The 16,330-nt window shown below is 50.4% G+C and overlaps 1 protein-coding gene across 8 annotated transcripts; it reads right to left on the reverse strand.

The window, feature by feature from the left end:
* Positions 1–7,225: 7,225 nt before the first annotated feature.
* Positions 7,226–14,339, reverse strand: Rps24 (ribosomal protein S24). Of its 8 annotated transcripts, XR_015440285.1 has the most exons (7): positions 14,195–14,339; positions 12,528–12,593; positions 12,238–12,447; positions 10,947–11,057; positions 8,509–10,338; positions 7,687–7,708; positions 7,226–7,307 (listed from the first exon to the last, which is right to left on the reverse strand). XR_015440285.1 is itself a non-coding variant. In XM_087184670.1 (6 exons), the coding sequence occupies exons 1-5, from the start codon at positions 14,195–14,197 to the stop codon at positions 7,706–7,708; spliced, it is 393 nt and encodes a 130-aa protein (XP_087040796.1). In that variant the 5' UTR covers positions 14,198–14,339; the 3' UTR covers positions 7,226–7,307; positions 7,687–7,705. The 8 variants fall into 8 exon arrangements, 7 of the variants coding, with proteins under 7 accessions (XP_087040796.1, XP_021115343.1, XP_087040795.1 ...); XM_087184670.1 differs by lacking the exon at positions 8,509–10,338; XM_021259684.2 differs by lacking the exon at positions 8,509–10,338 and having other exon boundaries at positions 13,691–14,212.
* Positions 14,340–16,330: the final 1,991 nt, after the last annotated feature.

Here is a 16,330-nt window from a genome sequence, read left to right on the forward strand (position 1 = left end):
ATGGTGGTTCACACCTGTAATCCCAGGACTCGGGAGGCTGAGGCAGGAGGATCCCTGAGAGTTTCAGCTCAGCCTGGGCTGCCTACTGAGTTCAAGGTCAGCTTAATGTGTTACGACACTTCACACTCAATTGAGCAGGTGGCTAAAATCAGAAGTACAGATAAGGCTGGGGGTAGCTCAGTGGTACAGCACTCACCTAGCTTGTGCAAGATCCTGGGTTTGAAGCCCAATGCCAAAATAAGGGCCAGATAATAACAAGTGTTGGAGAAGACACAGGGAAACCAGACCCCTGGCACACTGTGGGGAAACAGAAAGCTGACTGCTATGGAAAGGTTTCCCCACACAATCCCAGCATGGCTGCCTGCAGCCCTGGCCCTTTGTTCTGTTCTGTGCCCCCAGCTTTCTAGTAAATTTTCCCTCGCACTTCAGAGCTTCCATTCAGAACCTCCCAATGCAGCGGGCAGGTAGGTGGAGGTCTCCAAAGCCACTGTCCCCCAAGGCCTGGGCTAGAGCAGCCCGTCTCCCCAGGTAGTGGAACCAGAGCAGAAATGACAAGGTGACTTCTAAGGAGGCCTCTGTGGGGAATGGTGGCCTCTCCCAGGACCCAGGTGCAGGACAGGGCCCTCTTGGGGTCAAGAAAGCGCTGACCCCACACTGGTGGGTCCCTGAGTGAAGAAGCCCTCAGCTCTCACATGCATAGTGGCACACACTTGTACTCCCAGGAGGCTGAGGCAGGGAGATCACAAGTTCAAGGCTGGCCTGTGCAACTTCACGGGACTATCTCAAAATAAAACTAAAAATATTATTCAAGCTGGGGCTGTAGCTCAGTAGTAGATGTTTGCTTAGCATGTGTGAGGCCCTGGGTTCAATCCTCAGCACTGGGGAAAACTTTTTTAAAGACGTTAGCTGGATATACTGCACATACCTGCAATCCTAACACTTGGGAGGCTGAGGCAGGAGGATCTCTGCAAGTCCAAGGCCAGCCTGGGCTACATAGACTCTGTCTCCCCCTTCCCCAGCCCCCCCAAAAAAGGCCTCTGAATAGCACAGAGCTGGTGCCTCGCACAAGCCTGGGCCAGGGGCTCTCTTGAACCCCTTCGGGCTCTGGGAACACACACAGCTACAATGCCAGAGACCTGCTGCCCAATAGAGGCTTGGCCAGGTAAGGGCCACAGAGCACAGGTGCCCTGCCCAGATTAACGAGGTGCCGCAGAAGCCCCCTGGGGCAGTGTCGTTCACAGAAGAAATACACCCTGCAGAGGAGAGGAGGAGAACGCGGTGTAGATCTTTCATTCTTCCCAGCAACGCAGAGCAGAAATCTGTAGAGGCAAATCCTAGACGCCTAAAGATATGGACATTTTAGAAAATCCAATCACACAGGCTCCACCTTACTGCCTCGAAGGGCGTTCCTTGGGGCGCTTACTTAGCAGCCACGCGGATGGACGTCCTGCGTGCCTGATTGCAGGGAGCCCCACAACCCCAGCCCGGAGAAGCACGGCTCAGTCTCGTCCTCGACTTCCCAGGGTGGACCTGAGACGCGGCGAGAAAGAGGTGCTGACAGCCTCCCTCTCAGAGGCACTTCCTCACCTTAGGGGGAAACTGAGGCCCCTAAGAGTGGGAGGGCCGCAGAGCGATGGCCAGGACAGGGTCCGGGACCCAGCACTCAGATCCCCACCCAAGCATCACGGCCTCACTCAGCGCTGGCCACGCCGGCTCCGGGCTCCTGGCCCTCTGTGACTCAGAGAAACTGCACGATGCCCGCTGGGCAGCTGCCGAAGGGGGCGCTGTGTGCACAGGATCTGCAGACAGTCCCGCTAGGGCAGGCGGACACCGCCGTGTGGCCCCAGGCCCAGCTTCCTTCCCTACGAGGGCTGAATCCTATAAACAAGATTCCCGCCCCCATGAGACCTTCTGGGAGAAACGGAGTGACCTCCCCGCGTGTCTGGCACAGGCTTTCTTCCTGCTAACAGGGGGAGTGACTAACAAAGCCTGCCGCTCCCAAGCCTGTGCCCACAGTGCCCCCTTGTGGGAGGCTGGGGGATGCCCCGATCGCTCGCCAGGGAAGGGCGCGCCTGGGCAGCAGTCATTCCTGGTCTCCGTGGCTGTCCCCTCTGCGATGCTCTCCCGCCCCCTTAGCTCAATGGTTCTAACTTGAGCTGCATCAGGATCACCTGCAGGGACCACCCTGTTTCTCAGAGGTGCGAGGGTAGGGCCTGAGAACTGGCATTTCTAGCAGGTTCCAGGATGAGGTTGAGCTGGACAGATACGTGCAGAATTCCTGCCTCACAGTGGCTCAGCACAAATGCCAGCTCCTCAGAGACAAGTGCCCAAATGCCCCTCAGAGCAGTGCAACCTTCGCCAAGTTCCTTCACCTGAGCCTCAAATTCCTCATCTGTAAACTGGGGGTAGTCTGGTGTGGCGGTGCATGCCTATAACCCCAACACTCAGGAGGCTGAAGCAGGAGGATCGCTGTTAGAGGTCAGCCTGAGCTACATAGTGAGTTCAAGGTCAGCCTGAACTACATAGTTAAGACCCTGTCTCAAACCAGTTAATTAATTAATTTCAAAATGGGGGTAATTGTACCTCCCTCAGAGAGTATAAAAGGTAAAATTCATGCTTAGTTTCCTCAGTACCTAGCACATAATATACACTCCAGTGTTTGCTAGTTGATGAGTTTCTTTGTTTTTCCTTTTGATACTGGGGGTTGAACCCAGGGCATCATTATTTTTATTAGCAGTAGGGATAATATCACCATTCACTTACCAGCTTCCTGAGAACAGGAACAGTAACCTACTAGAGATACAGAATTCTGAGGCAGAATGGACCTTGGAGAATCTTTGGTCCAAAATTCCCCACACCTAGCAGCTCACAATCATCAGGGAAGTTGCAAACTGGGGCGAGAGGCTGGGTGTATTTTCAACCACCACCACCCCCAGGCACCAGGGTGGGAACTACTCGGTGAGTCGGCTGTGACAGGGACGGGGAGATGGAAGCCCACATGTCCACCGCCCACCCTGCCCCTGCTGGCAGGGGTGCTGGGTGAGGAACCGCCCTCAGGGCCCCGGTCCTGTCCGGCCACACCGCCTGCAAGGCACCCAGCCCTGTCTGTCCCGACAACCTCTCCAGGCGCATTGCCCACCAGGCTCTCACTGCACACCACCCTGCCCGGCTGTGGACACAGGGGCCTCGTATCTGGCACACAGGAAGTGCGAGGGTAAATGGACAGGGAAGGACAGCTGAACCCCTGTGAGGAGCGATATTCACTCACTGGACCCCACCACGGCGCTGAGAACTCAGACTGTCCTCCTTCTGCACTCTCTCAGCCAACCTGAAATCTTGAAATGGAATCTCTCCTAGCAGAGACACACTGTGCAGCTGTGCCGGATACCCCCACCATCAGGCAGGATGTCCCAACTCAGAAGAGGAGTGACAGCCACCACACTCTGCTCCTACCCTCCTGTCTCGTCTCCTTCCCCTGTAGGATGGCTGGTCCCACTCTGCCTCCAGATTCCATGTCCTATGGCCCCAAATGAGGCCCCTGCTCCTGTGCTTCTAATTTAGATCATGTTCTTGGCCTGTTTGTATAACCTCTCCCAGCAGCCTCCTGGGACCCACCCTCCCAGTACCGATCTTGGCTCTGGATCCCAATTGTGTCAAGATCATGCTACTCATGGCAAGGATGGAAGCCAGGCCACTGGATCACAAGTTGTTTAGCCTCTCAGCCTTAAGGTGAGGGACTTTTATTTTGGTTTTCTGAGTCAGCATCTTGCTCTGTAGCCGTGCTGGCCTTGAACTTGAAGCAATCCTCCTACCTCGGCCTCCTGAGTGCTGGAATTACTAGTGTGTCCCCATGCCCAGTATCGGGAACAGCTTGCTTACCTCCCCAGATCATAGAACAGGGACTGGTACACAGCAACTCAGTAAATGGGGAGTTTGGTTGGCCACCTAATTCTTGCTCCATACCCCCACAGCAAAGGCATCTTACTGAGCACACCACGTGGAGACAAGTCACGAGCCTTACTCACTATTGTACACCCACCAGAAAGCAGGTATTCAATGAGCACTGAATGAATGGATGTGCAGCGGATCCTCCGGTGCCAACACAACTGCATTCCAATCCTCTATAAGTTGCACAGTCGTCTATACCCTCTCCAACAGGGGCTGGGTAAGACCTGTCTTTTTGGGTACTGTGCAGGTTAGAGATCATTGTTCATGTAGTTTGTTTTGGTTTTTGTTTTTGAGACAATGTCTTGCTTTGTGTTCAGGCTGGCCCTGCACTCACTGTAGCCCAGACTGGCCTAGAACTCCTGGCGATCCTCCTGCCTCTGCCTCCTGAGTGCTGGGATTACAGGCATGCACCACCACGCCTGGCCCTATGTTCATGTAGTTTATAACAGGTGCTGCCCAGGAAGTGCCTGCAAGCCCTGGGAGTTAGACAGTGTCCTCAGCCAGCCACCTGGAGGACCTCTGCCTGGACACTACCACAAGTGCTGATCCTCCTCGGGAGCAGTGCCATAAGCCCCAAGTTCTAGGAACTCGACCTATCCCTGCTGGACCCCCTCAGTGTGGATCAGAGCCTGAGCACGCCTGCTTGTCTGCGCCATCTCTTCCGAGCCATCTTCCTGGCTGATGCCTTCAGTGAGCTGCAGGCTCCTCCGCTCATGGGCACTGTCGTCATGGTGCAGGGTCACCGCAACCGTGGAGAGGAGTGGTTTCGACCCAAGCTCAACTACCGGGTGCCCACCTGAGGTCACAAACTCACCGTGACCATCCTGCGGCAGACCTTCCGTGCCAGCCTTGGCCTCTGAGGATTACATTTAGTTCCAGGCACCAGTGACGCTAAGGGTTTCCATGAGTGACTGAGGGCGCTTCTTGCTCTAAAAGCACATTGGCTGCATGCTCTGTCCCTGTGGCACCTGGTCACTGCCTCTTATGAGCCGAATTCCTTCCTGGTGAGAGAAGGTGGTGCTGCCTCCCTTCTCAAGCTTCAGATGGCTGAAGGTGTAGCCAGGACAGAAATCATCATCATGGAGCACCTCTCTGAATCAAGCTGGTCTCCCAGAGGGTGCTGGGTCACCTTTGTTTGGGGTGGGAAAGCAAAGATGGGGCCACAGACAGACTCTTACTGAGGTGGCCTCTTCTGCTTCAGCTCTGCCCTTTCAGGATTTTTCCCAGGTTAATAATGTATGTGGCTCATGATGAATTTATATATGAAATGAATAGAATATTAAATTTTCCTGAAAGTAAAAATAAATAAATAAACAAACAAACAGGTGCTGCCTCAGCTCCAGAACCACAAATGCTGTCTTTAAGGACAGCCTCCCAAAATCAACTTGCCAGGGAAGGAGGCAGAATAAACAAAAGTTGCCTATTTAGGCATAGCCAGCAACAAACAATTCAGACACCAGTGCTAGGACAGGTCAAGAGCAGCACCCCAAATATTCGTGCAGACACAAATTGCCCCTTTTCCAGAACTAATTCTAGCTTTCCTTCTTACTGATCTTCAAAGCTTGATGGTTAAGCGCTGGTGTAGCTATGCGCCAGGCCTTGGATTCAATCCCCAGCTCCACCACCAAAACCCCGCTCACACTCATTAAGCCGCAGCTTCCGGCTGCAACAAGGGCAGGGAAGGGATTCCCTCCGGATTCCACTCCTAGTAGGCTTCGAATTCTTACCAAGGCTCTTCCGAAGCCTGTTGACAGCACTGCACGGTCTGGTTACTGTCAGGGCCAACAAAGTGCTGAATCTCCAAGAATCCCCCAATTCAATAGCACGATTGTCTGCAATTTAAGGCAAGTTCCTGCAAGCCCTGGCTTCCTGTCACACAATTGCTTAGCACTTCAGTTTCCACACTGCTCTCAGACACTGCATCGTTTGAGTCTCAAAACAGCCTGACCCGGGGCGGCAGAGCAGACCCTACGGAAGCCCGTTTAAAGAGCAGTTAACCCCCAGAGGACCAAGTGACCTCCAGAAACACCCAGAGGGACCTGACAGCAGAGCGCAGAGTGGACACATGTGGACAGGGGTGCAGGCTGGCTGCAGCAGCACAGGGTACAGAGCTGGAGGACACCCACCCCAAGGGGCACAAGTTAACCCTGAATCGGCTCCAACCCTGGGACCCTGGAAGCTGCATCTCCAGCTGTGTCCTCTGTGCCTCCACACTCTGCACTTAAAATCCTGCTCTCATGCCACACCAGCCACTGGGGCGGACCCTAGCTAGCAGACCTAGCATTCCGCACCTGCCTTACCAGCAGGCCAGTCCTCCTCCATCCGGGTCCTGCCAAGGGAGCACATCCCCCCGCAAGAGCAAACAGGGCCACAGGTCCCACAAAGCCCAGTGTGCACCCTCAGCAGAGCCAGACTCAGCAACTCCAAAGGCCCTGCTGCATACACCTCTGCCCTGCCCGGCCCTCCAGACCACACGCCTCCTGCTTTCATGGTGTACTTTTCCTGGGAGCTCTTCCACCTAACCGTGTCTTCCAGGTGTCCACTCTTCCGAGACCATCTGGACATGGTCCTGACTAGCATTTCCACACCCAGCTCCCAGACAGGCCCTTCTAAGGTGCAAACTTCCGGGAAAGTGGCATCCCAAACCCAGAAGGAACCAATGCCTCTTCTCCCCCAGCCCAAACACTCCAGCTCCTTAACTTGGGACCCTCCAACCACTGGCTACCCTGCAACACCTCCCTCCCAGAGTTCCAGCAGTGCACACAGGCCCAGTAACTGACACCCTGGGCCCTTACCCCAAGGCCTGACAGCCAACCCCAGACTCAATGTGTGAGGAAGAAGGACACATGACCCTCACTGTTAAGTTACAAGAGTTGGATGACTTATCCACCAACCAAGTACACCCCAAACCCACGTATTTATCAGACTACAGTGGCCTTCAAATTCCTCCCTCACAAAACACACCGACCCGACCCCACCCCACCCCACATAGACAAACTTGCAACACAGATGACAGATCCTGTTCACTCCAGGTAAATAAGGATGAAGTGATCTAATCAGCAACTTCTACCAAAGCCCCCAGGAAACTTAAGTGATGACTAAGCTGGGGTCTAGGACACCTTCCTGGCTGCTAGGAGGAAATGACATCACCCCCAGCCCGAGTCCTTGCCGAGGACTTGATGCACAGGAACAAGGTGGCAACTTAAACCTGCAGCAATAGCAAACATAGTTAGCATCCAGTAAGCCGCTGCACAGACTCCAAACAGCCAGACACAGGGAAGTTTTTACAGTTTATTAATCCTCTCGTGAAAAACCCGCAGTCACTGCAGACAGGCACTGCAAAATCTTTACTCCTTTGGCTGTGAAGCAAGAGAAAGAAGTTTAGTCAGCAACTGCCTTGAAATGCTCTAAAGTTTCAAGTCTTCAAGAAATTCCAAAATTAACAACATTCATGCAGAACACACATTAGTGACCTAGAGTCGTTACACTTGTGAGACAACGTAAGTGACAAAAATGAAATTAAAAAAACCATTCAAGTTAGGAATTAAAACATTAAACATTACTAAGTTTAAAAAAACACAATTATAAAAAATAAAAAAAACAAAAACACAACCATGTCACTGTTAGTATTTTAAGAGGTTACAACTCGGAGCATTTGCAAATCGACATATGAACACATTTTACTGTGGCTGAGTAAACCAGGGAATCTAGTAATCTACGTAAGAACTGGAATTATACCTGTTCTCCGATCTCCAGCTCACTGAACCAGTAGCAGGGAAGGGAAAGAGGAAAAGAAACAGTTAATGGTCCCTTTCCAAACTCCAAAGTAACCTGCAGTAAGTGCATGCAACCAGATACCTGCATATGACCCTTTGTGCTTTGTGACTGCACCCAGAATGCTCCTCAAACACAATCCCTGATTTCACTCCTCCCGGTTCCCAGTGCACCTTAGCTGTGATGTTAACGAGGTGGCGTTGTCACAGTGGAGAGGAGAGGCCAGCAAGCCAGCGTGGTGCCAAGCCCAGGCTGCCCCTGCCTGGAGCCTTGGTACCCCAGACCTCAGGCCTGGGACTCCCCAAGTGCTCAAGTCTAAGCCAGCCCCAGCGGGAGCTCTAAAAGGGGCAGGCAACCCTTTTAAAGCTGTCTCAGTTCAGTACTTTAAAGACAACACTCACAGCACAAAAGTAGTACAAATTAATATTAAAATCAAGAGGCAGAATTTTAACTGCAGTAAAAATGCTAATTGCTATTCATACATGAGACTACTTAAGACTTTTTAAAACAACTCCATTACACCCAAGAGGGAAGAACAAATACCAATGCTAACATCAAACCAAGCTGAATTAAAGGGAACATTACTGGTGGGGCATGGTGGTGCACACCAGTAATCCCAGCACTCAGATAGCTGAGGCAAGAGGACCAGCCTGGGGTACAGTGAGCTCAAGGCCAGCCTGAACTGCAAGGCGAGGCCTTGACTCAACACACCAAAAAAATTAACAAATGAATTCATAAATATAAGTATATAAATAAGCCAACATTACTATGCTGACTTTTTCTAACCCAAAGAGTACAAGTGCTCATGTCTGCATTCATTTCCAACTGGCTTTTCAGAGCAGCGCTCCTGAAGTCACCAGAGCGACCTGAAGCAGGAACAGCAATGACTCGGGCTGCCCCCCGGAAGTCCCTCTGCACACGGGGGACTCAAAGCTGATCACTAGCCAGCAGGCTCCAAGGCTGAGTGAAGAGAAGAATGGGGGGGGGGGGGGCGGTTAAATGTCCTTCACAGCAGGGTGAGGAGCAAATTCTGAGCGCCTTTCTGCTCCTTCTGTCAACAGCACTGCCCTCCCACCACGCTGAGGAGGGGCAGTTCCACGGGCAGCAGAGCCCTGGTCACAACCATCCCTAACCCTGTGCTCTGGACACTGATGTGATCGCTCCTGGCAGGGAGACCAGGTTTCCTGCCTTGCCTGGCAAGGAGTCAGCAAGTCAGAGGTAAAGGCCTCTGCCATTTCAAATCTACCCCATGCTCAGCACCCTCCACGGGTTACAAATCAAGGATGTTCAAATGTGCAAAAATGTGTGTGAAACACAGCGGACCATTCAGAGCACACACTTGTGGAGAAAGCGCTACCCAAGGCTTTGATGTAATATCCTAATTCAAAAAAATTTCCTCCAAAAAAGAGGGGCTGGGAATTTAGCTCAGTGATTCCAGCGCCTGCCTTGCAAGTTCAAGGTTCTGAGTTCAATCCCAGGTACCCAAAAAAAAAAAAGGCAGCACCAGGTGTGGTGGTGCACACCTGTTATCCTAGCACTCAGAAGGCTGAGGCAGGAAGATCGCCTTGAGTTCGAGGCCAGCCTGGGCTACAGAGAGTTCAGGGCCAGCCTGGGCTACAAAAGGAGACCCTGCCTCAAAAAACAACAGTCAGGGATTTAGCTCAGTGGTTCTGTCACCTGCCCCACAAGCCCAAGGATTGGAGTCTAATCCCCGGTACCAAAAAAAACCAGAAGGGCTAGAGATGTGGCTCCATGCTAGAGCACTTACCTAGCTTGCACGAGTCTCTGGGCCCAATTCCAAATATAGGGTGGGAAGGGTAGAAAATTGGAGATGAGGCACATACTAGAAGGGAGGGGGCTTGAGGGGGGGAATGGGATAAAATTTATTTGTAAAAAAAAAAAAAAAAGAAATGGACCAGGGTGTGGTGGTGCACGCCTGTAATCCCAGAACTCAGGAGGCTGAGGCAGGAGGATGCTGAGTTCAAGGCTAACCTGAACAACATAGCAAGACCCTGTCTCAAGAATAGAAAAATAGGGGCTGGGGATTTAGCTCAGTGGTTCTGCTGCCTGCCTCATAAGCACAGGGACCTGAGTTCAATCCCCGGTGCCAAAAAAATTTTTTTAAAAAAACTAAAAGAAGTATGTAAAAGAAATGAAAATGGTAAACATCTGCTTTGAGAGGATGCTATCAGAAATTCATGAACCAGTTTTTTCTTACCAGAGCTGCCCAAACTCCACTGGCGCCACAGATCGAGGGGAGCCTGCTGTCCTGCAGTGCGGGCTTTCCCAGGAGCTAACTACTGGGTCTCCAAAGAACAAGCTCTAGGGTGGAGTTTCCCAGCACAGGCGGAGAGGGCCGCAGGGCAGGGTACCTACCTGTTTCCAGTGAGTCCCCTCACCACTCAACATGCACTTGCTCCTTTCCAAACCACACGTGTTCAAACGTGTGCTTGGCCCGTACCGTACCCTCACTACTCGGCCCTGGTACTCTAAGTGATACTACGGTTCGTGTAACACTCGTCCAAAGCCAACATGCAAAAAGCGCCATAGCAATCCGTGAAGGTGCTGCATCCCCACACCGTGCTATAATCTCAGTACCTGCCAGACACTTCATTTCTGATGAACAGTAATCCAAGACAGTAGAGGGAAAAGGCAAAAACAAAGTTCACAGAACACTTGATTATTTGATTTCACAACCCAACACCTTAATTTCATCCAACTATTTAAAACTAGCTAGCAAAGCAGACACAAAAGCTGCTATCATTAGAATCACTGATCTGGGCTCACAGGAGAGGCAAGCAGCCCTAGGTCCAGGATGCCTCTCCAGCGTGCCCCGAAAGCACGGGCCACACTGGTCCAACTGCTTCAGAAACCAGAGTCATTATGAGAAACCAACAGCCCCAGGGAACGAGACCTGTTCTGCTGTCCATGCCAATCAGGAGTGAAAAGCTTCCCGCGAGAGCGCAAAGGCGCACCTCGATCCCCCAAACCAGTGTGGCCCCATGCTGGCTGATCTACTCGCTGATGAGGGTGGGCCAAGCTACACTACTGCGTGTCAAGGACACTACTGTGCTAAGTGGCATCTCGAAACACGTTACCTTCTGTAATCCAGAAGAGGGAGAAAGAAGAAACATTAGAAAGGTTATTAAGAAAACAGAACAGCTCCTTTCCAGAAACTAAAGACCTATAATTCACGACCCTCCTGCATCTGCCGTGACCCGTACCTTTTTGCCAGCACCAACATTGGCCTTTGCAGTGCCCCTGACTTTCTTCATTCTGTTCTTGCGTTCCTTCCGCTGCTTTCTTGATGTCTTTTTCTTCTCATACAGGCCATGCTACAGGAGACAAGCGTGTATCTCAGTATCTGCAAACACTTAACACACCATTACCTACAACTCTGGTAGGGAACTGTCCAGGTCAGGGGTTATGAAACGCAACAAAAACTTTTCTTTTTGAACTACCAAGACACCACCTGCTGGATGTGGTGGCACATGCCACGCCTGTAATCACAGCACTCTGGGAGGCTCTGTCAGGAGGCGCTCCAGTTCAAGCCCAGCCTAGGCAACTCAAAAACTTAACTATAATCCTGTTGCCAAAAAACCCCCAAACAAAACAAAAAACAAAAAACCCACCTTCCAACTGGCTTTTAGAGCCCTCTTCCCATTTCAACCCCTCTCCTCACTGGGGTCAATGAAGTCTTTATTTACCAAGGGCTCTACCCCCTCTACATTCCTATTCATCTCCATTGTCTACTTTTCTGGTTTTTTGAAACAGGGTCTCACTTTGTACCCCAGGCTGGCCTCAAACTTGCAGTCTTCCACCTCAGCTTCCCGAGTGCTGGGATGACAGGTGTGCACCCCTGCACCCACCTGCCACTGTCTGCTCCTGCACCTGCAGTTCTTGCTGCCTAGCTGATGTTTTTCAACTTTTACCAGGATCTCAAGTTACATCCTCAACCAGGTCTTCCCAGAACCCCCAACCATGACATCACCTGTTTCCCTTACAAATGTTGTACAGGATGACTAGCCTAATAACAAGCAGCAAAGTGCGTGGATGACGAGGGGACAGATGAAGACATCAAGGAAACATCTGTCACCAAGCTGTAAGGTAAGCAGCCGGCCCAGTTCATGGCTGGAGTTCACTCTGCGGGGCTTGGTGCTCAATACACAAGCGAAACCCTTCTGTGGCTCCTGGCTACCTGTGGAATCAAGTCCAAACTCACTGTCTGGTACTGACAGGTCTCACTGAATGTGGTGCCAGGCTGCAGACTTGCTCCCCCAGCCCATCTCCAGAAACTCCATTTTATCTGCCTTCCACTTAAATTCTGAAACCTCCAAACTGTGCATTACAAGATTATCTTTTTTTAAAAAAGCTTATCTTAATCCATTTGGGTCTTTGTGTGTCTACATGTTGTCCTCCTACACTACACAGTCTTGTTCACTCTATTACACCCACACTACAAAGGTATGGAAAACTGAGTCTTAAATCGCTGGTGAACAAATCAAAGGTACCTACTCTTGCAAGTCTATGTTTGGGTTCATTTTTCTTCGCATAATCCAAAGAATCATAAATCATGCCGAAGCCAGTTGTCTTGCCACCCCCAAAATGGGTTCTGAATCCAAATACAAAAATGACATCCGGTGTAGTCTTATACATTTTGGCGAGTTTTTCCCGAATTTCTGTCTTGGGTACTGTTGCTTTCCCGGGATGAAGGACATCAATGACCTAAAAGGTTTAAAGTTTAGTGTTAATTATAATGAAATACAAAGAACAAATTAAGTAAAGCTTAATATGGCCTTCCTTACCATTTGTTTCCTTTGAAGTAGTCGGTTGGTCATGAACTTCCGGGTCCGGATAGTTACCGTGTCATTCTGAAAACATTAACACACTAGTTAATAAAATGACTCAAGCTTTTCTTGATGCTGCTGTGATTTTTCCACTATCTACAACTACACTAGTTTAATAGCCATATGGCTCAGTAATTAGAACTCAACAATATTTTAAAACCAACTCAATTTCAATTCTTCAATTTTTTTTTGAGACAAGGTGTCACTATGTGGTTCATACTGGTCTTAAACTCACTATGTATCCCAGGCTGCCCTAGAACTTTCAGATATCTTCCTGCCTCAGGCCCGAGTGTTGGGATTACAAGCATGCATCACCACACCCTCAAGAGGAACCTTAAAGCATGGACAGGAGACTGCAATGAAAGGTAAAAAGACAAATTCCCATCTCCACTGAACACACCTAGCCTGGTGCTAACCTGCCAGGACATACCTAATGGTAACAACAAACCGCACTACAGGTTTCTGTCCATCTGGAAATCAAGTTACTTCCCTTTCTAAATTATGGGTAACACTCTGGGGCAGTGTTTCCCAACATCTGCACTACTGACATTTTAACCCGGGTCAGGAGACTCTGTCACAATATATAATACCTGGTCTGTAACAACTACATACCACTAGCAACTTAGTTGTGCCTAACTACAATGTCTCTAAACTGCCAAATGTTTTAGTTAGGGGCAAATAACCCCTCCAAGTGAGACTCATGTCTGCACTCAGTCCTAAATCTTACTCTGAGCCCTGATTATAAATCCTGCACAACTGTGACGCAAATGTTACACTCGCTGACATTTACTACTTACATATTTACTCTCCCCTTCTCGAAAAGCAACAAAGACCTCACAAGAAAACCGTGTTCCCTTCTGAATTACCCAACAGCTTTTATTTTATGGACCAAGGTACGCAGACATTTATCAAGCTTATGTTGGCTAAAAATAAGTTTACCAAATCTTAGGGGAAACGCTGTCACCAGCGACTGACTTGCTAAAGGTCCTTTCTATTTCAGTTGGAGAACCCATATAACAGAAATCACCTCAACCATACTGTGCCTGAAAGCGAAGAACAAGCAGAAACAATTGCAAGGTGGAGCAAAAAGTAAATGTTGGCCCTTTAGTTATGGAGCTCACTGATAAGAGGCTTTGGGCAAGGCATCCTTTTCCGGGGCCTCCGTTTCCGCAACAGGAAAGGAGGGTCCATTCGGCCGACAAGTTTTCTAGTTTACGTGTAGACGCGGTACCACTCGCCCGGGGGTCGGCGACACTTGCTTCACTCCACGGGCTGCCGTGGCCTGCAAGCTGCATATCGCTGCCGGGGGCTGCAGGAGACACGTGCCGCCTAGTCTACCCCCAACCCGCACGCTGCGCTCCTCGAGGTCAACAGCGCAGCAGCCGCTGTCAAGAGTCCCCAGGCCCTGAAGCTCGAATCCCGGCGTGTCCTGTGCCTTGGCGCGGCCCGCCAGCCAGCCCCGACTTCCGGCAGCGGCTCCAGCAGTCTAGGCGACCGGCCCCCGAAAGACACGACCAAAGGAGACGAGCCGGGCTGCAGGCGGCTTTATCTCCGACGGCGGGACTGGGGCACGAAGGATGGCCCGGATTTGTGGCGGATAACGGCCCAAGTCTGGGGCGACTCACCATGATGGCAACAGATCCTCAAGCAGCCAGGGAGGGAAAGAGATATGCTCTCCTCCGGCCAATCATATCAACGCGTACGGAAGGACCCCGAGCGGCGCCGGCGTGGGGGCGTGTCCATAGCCGCGAGGCCGACCATGGCAATGCCGGATTGAAAATGCCTAAAACCCCGCCTCCCAGACCTTTGGCCGCACTCCTGGGCTGCTGGACTGGCCAATCCGGAAGCAGTACAATTCCAGAGGCTAAATTCACGCGCGCACGTGTTCCATTTCAGCTCAATTCTTTCTGTGGAATTAGTCTTATTCAGCATCTCCCTAAACCACATTATAGTTAAAACTGCTTTCGTCCGAACTAGAGGTGGGTGGACCTTTAAGGCATCTTAGGAGATCTCAGCTGGCGTCCTCATTTTACAGCTATGGAAACGGCAGAAACCTGGACTGAAAACCTTTGTTTTCTCAGGGGTACCACACTGCATGTTTTATTACTCATATAATGTATATGTTACTTTCTGGGACTTTTATGGTGATCCTCTGATTTAAAAGGGTTTTTTTGTTGTTGGTTGGTTTTTTGAGACAGGGTCTCTCTATGTAGCCCAGGCTGACCTCGAACTCCCAGCGATCCTCCTGCCTCAGCCTTCCGAGTGCAGGGATTACAGGCGTGAGCCACCACACCCAGCCCGAAACAGTTTTTTAAGCACTTGATACTATTCCCCAAATTTTAATCCTTACACAAATGCACATCTAGTGTTTGTTTGATCCAGAAATTTGTTTTGCTTAAAGAGGAACAGATAAGTAAAGAATGTAAGTGTCCATGAACCAAGGGAAACATTGGGAAGAACTCCCCAGAGCTTAGCATGAACATGGGTCCAGGCCCCAAGGGCCGCCTGAACATTCTTGGGAATGGTGAAGAACTCCTCCAGTGGTTGGTAGGTGCCTGTTACATGCTAATCACTTTTACCTTTATTTTGCCATTTAATCTCATCAACTCTTAAGAAATATGGGACTTGGTGCTCAGCCTTTTTCTAGATGAGGAAACTAAGATATAATGAAGGTAAACAACTTTCTCAACGTCACATAACTTCTAAGGGTTCCACGGTGCTACTGAATCCAGAACTGTTTCTCTTAACCTCCAGTGATGCGTCACTCACTGTCTGAACCTTGCTATAGTCTTCTTACCGGGTTCTGGGGACTCCTAGAGATTTTTTTCCAGGTTCTTCCTGCCTTGAACAAAAGCTGGACAAAAGAAGAACAAAAGGTACCAAGATTTTACATTTCCTAAAGGTAGGAAAAGAAACATGCTCTGCAGAGCAAGTGTGGGCCAATGAAAAGTAGAGAAAAACCACATGCTGCAGGGTGAGAGGAGACCATAGTGAAAGACAGTGCAGGGGCCAGGGATTTAGCTCAGTGGTTCCGCCGCCTGCCTCAAAAGCACAAGGTCCTGAGTTCGATCTCTAGTACCAAAAAAAAGAGAGAGAGAGACAGCACAGGGCCCAGAGCTCAGGGGCACCATCCTTTGTAGCCCCAGGCTGACTTCAGAGCTGGGCTGTCTCGAGTTGTCCCAGGAAGAATTGAAGTCAGCACCTGTGTGTGTGTGTCTGTGATTTTTTTGAGACAAGGTCTCACTATGCAGTGCAGGCTGGCCTCAAACTCATGGGGATCCTCCTGCCTCAGCCTCTTGAGTGCTAGCATTACAGGCATGCACCACCGTGCATGGCAGAAGACAGCACTTTCTGATTGGTTCCAAGAGCAGGGCTGGGTGCCTGTCTCCTGGCACACCCACTTGACCAGCCATTTTGCCACACCCTAATCTCCTACCTCAGTCTCTGAATCCATAGGCATTTGGTTCCACAACCTCTGCTCTAACCTCAAACCAGAACCCATCATGTTGGAGTCCCTTATATGAAATGGGGTATCATTTGCATATGACTTAATGCACGTGTACCCATACACTTTCATTACTATTATTTAGTCAGGTCTTTGCTGCTCAGGCTGGCCACAAACCCTGCGCAGCTGATTCTTGTTCTTCAGTCTCCTCCCCCCATCAGCTGGGACTACAAACATGTACCACTGCACCTGGCTTCCACATGTTACCAGGTTCTGGAGTTCAGTAGACAATTTCCAGGTTTGTTTGTTTTTTTTG

The sequence above is a fragment of the Heterocephalus glaber genome, unplaced genomic scaffold (assembly GCF_053883595.1).
Source record: "Heterocephalus glaber isolate CG9 unplaced genomic scaffold, H.glaber_assembly_v1.0 deba00001497, whole genome shotgun sequence".
NCBI classification, from domain to species: Eukaryota; Metazoa; Chordata; class Mammalia; order Rodentia; family Bathyergidae; genus Heterocephalus; species Heterocephalus glaber.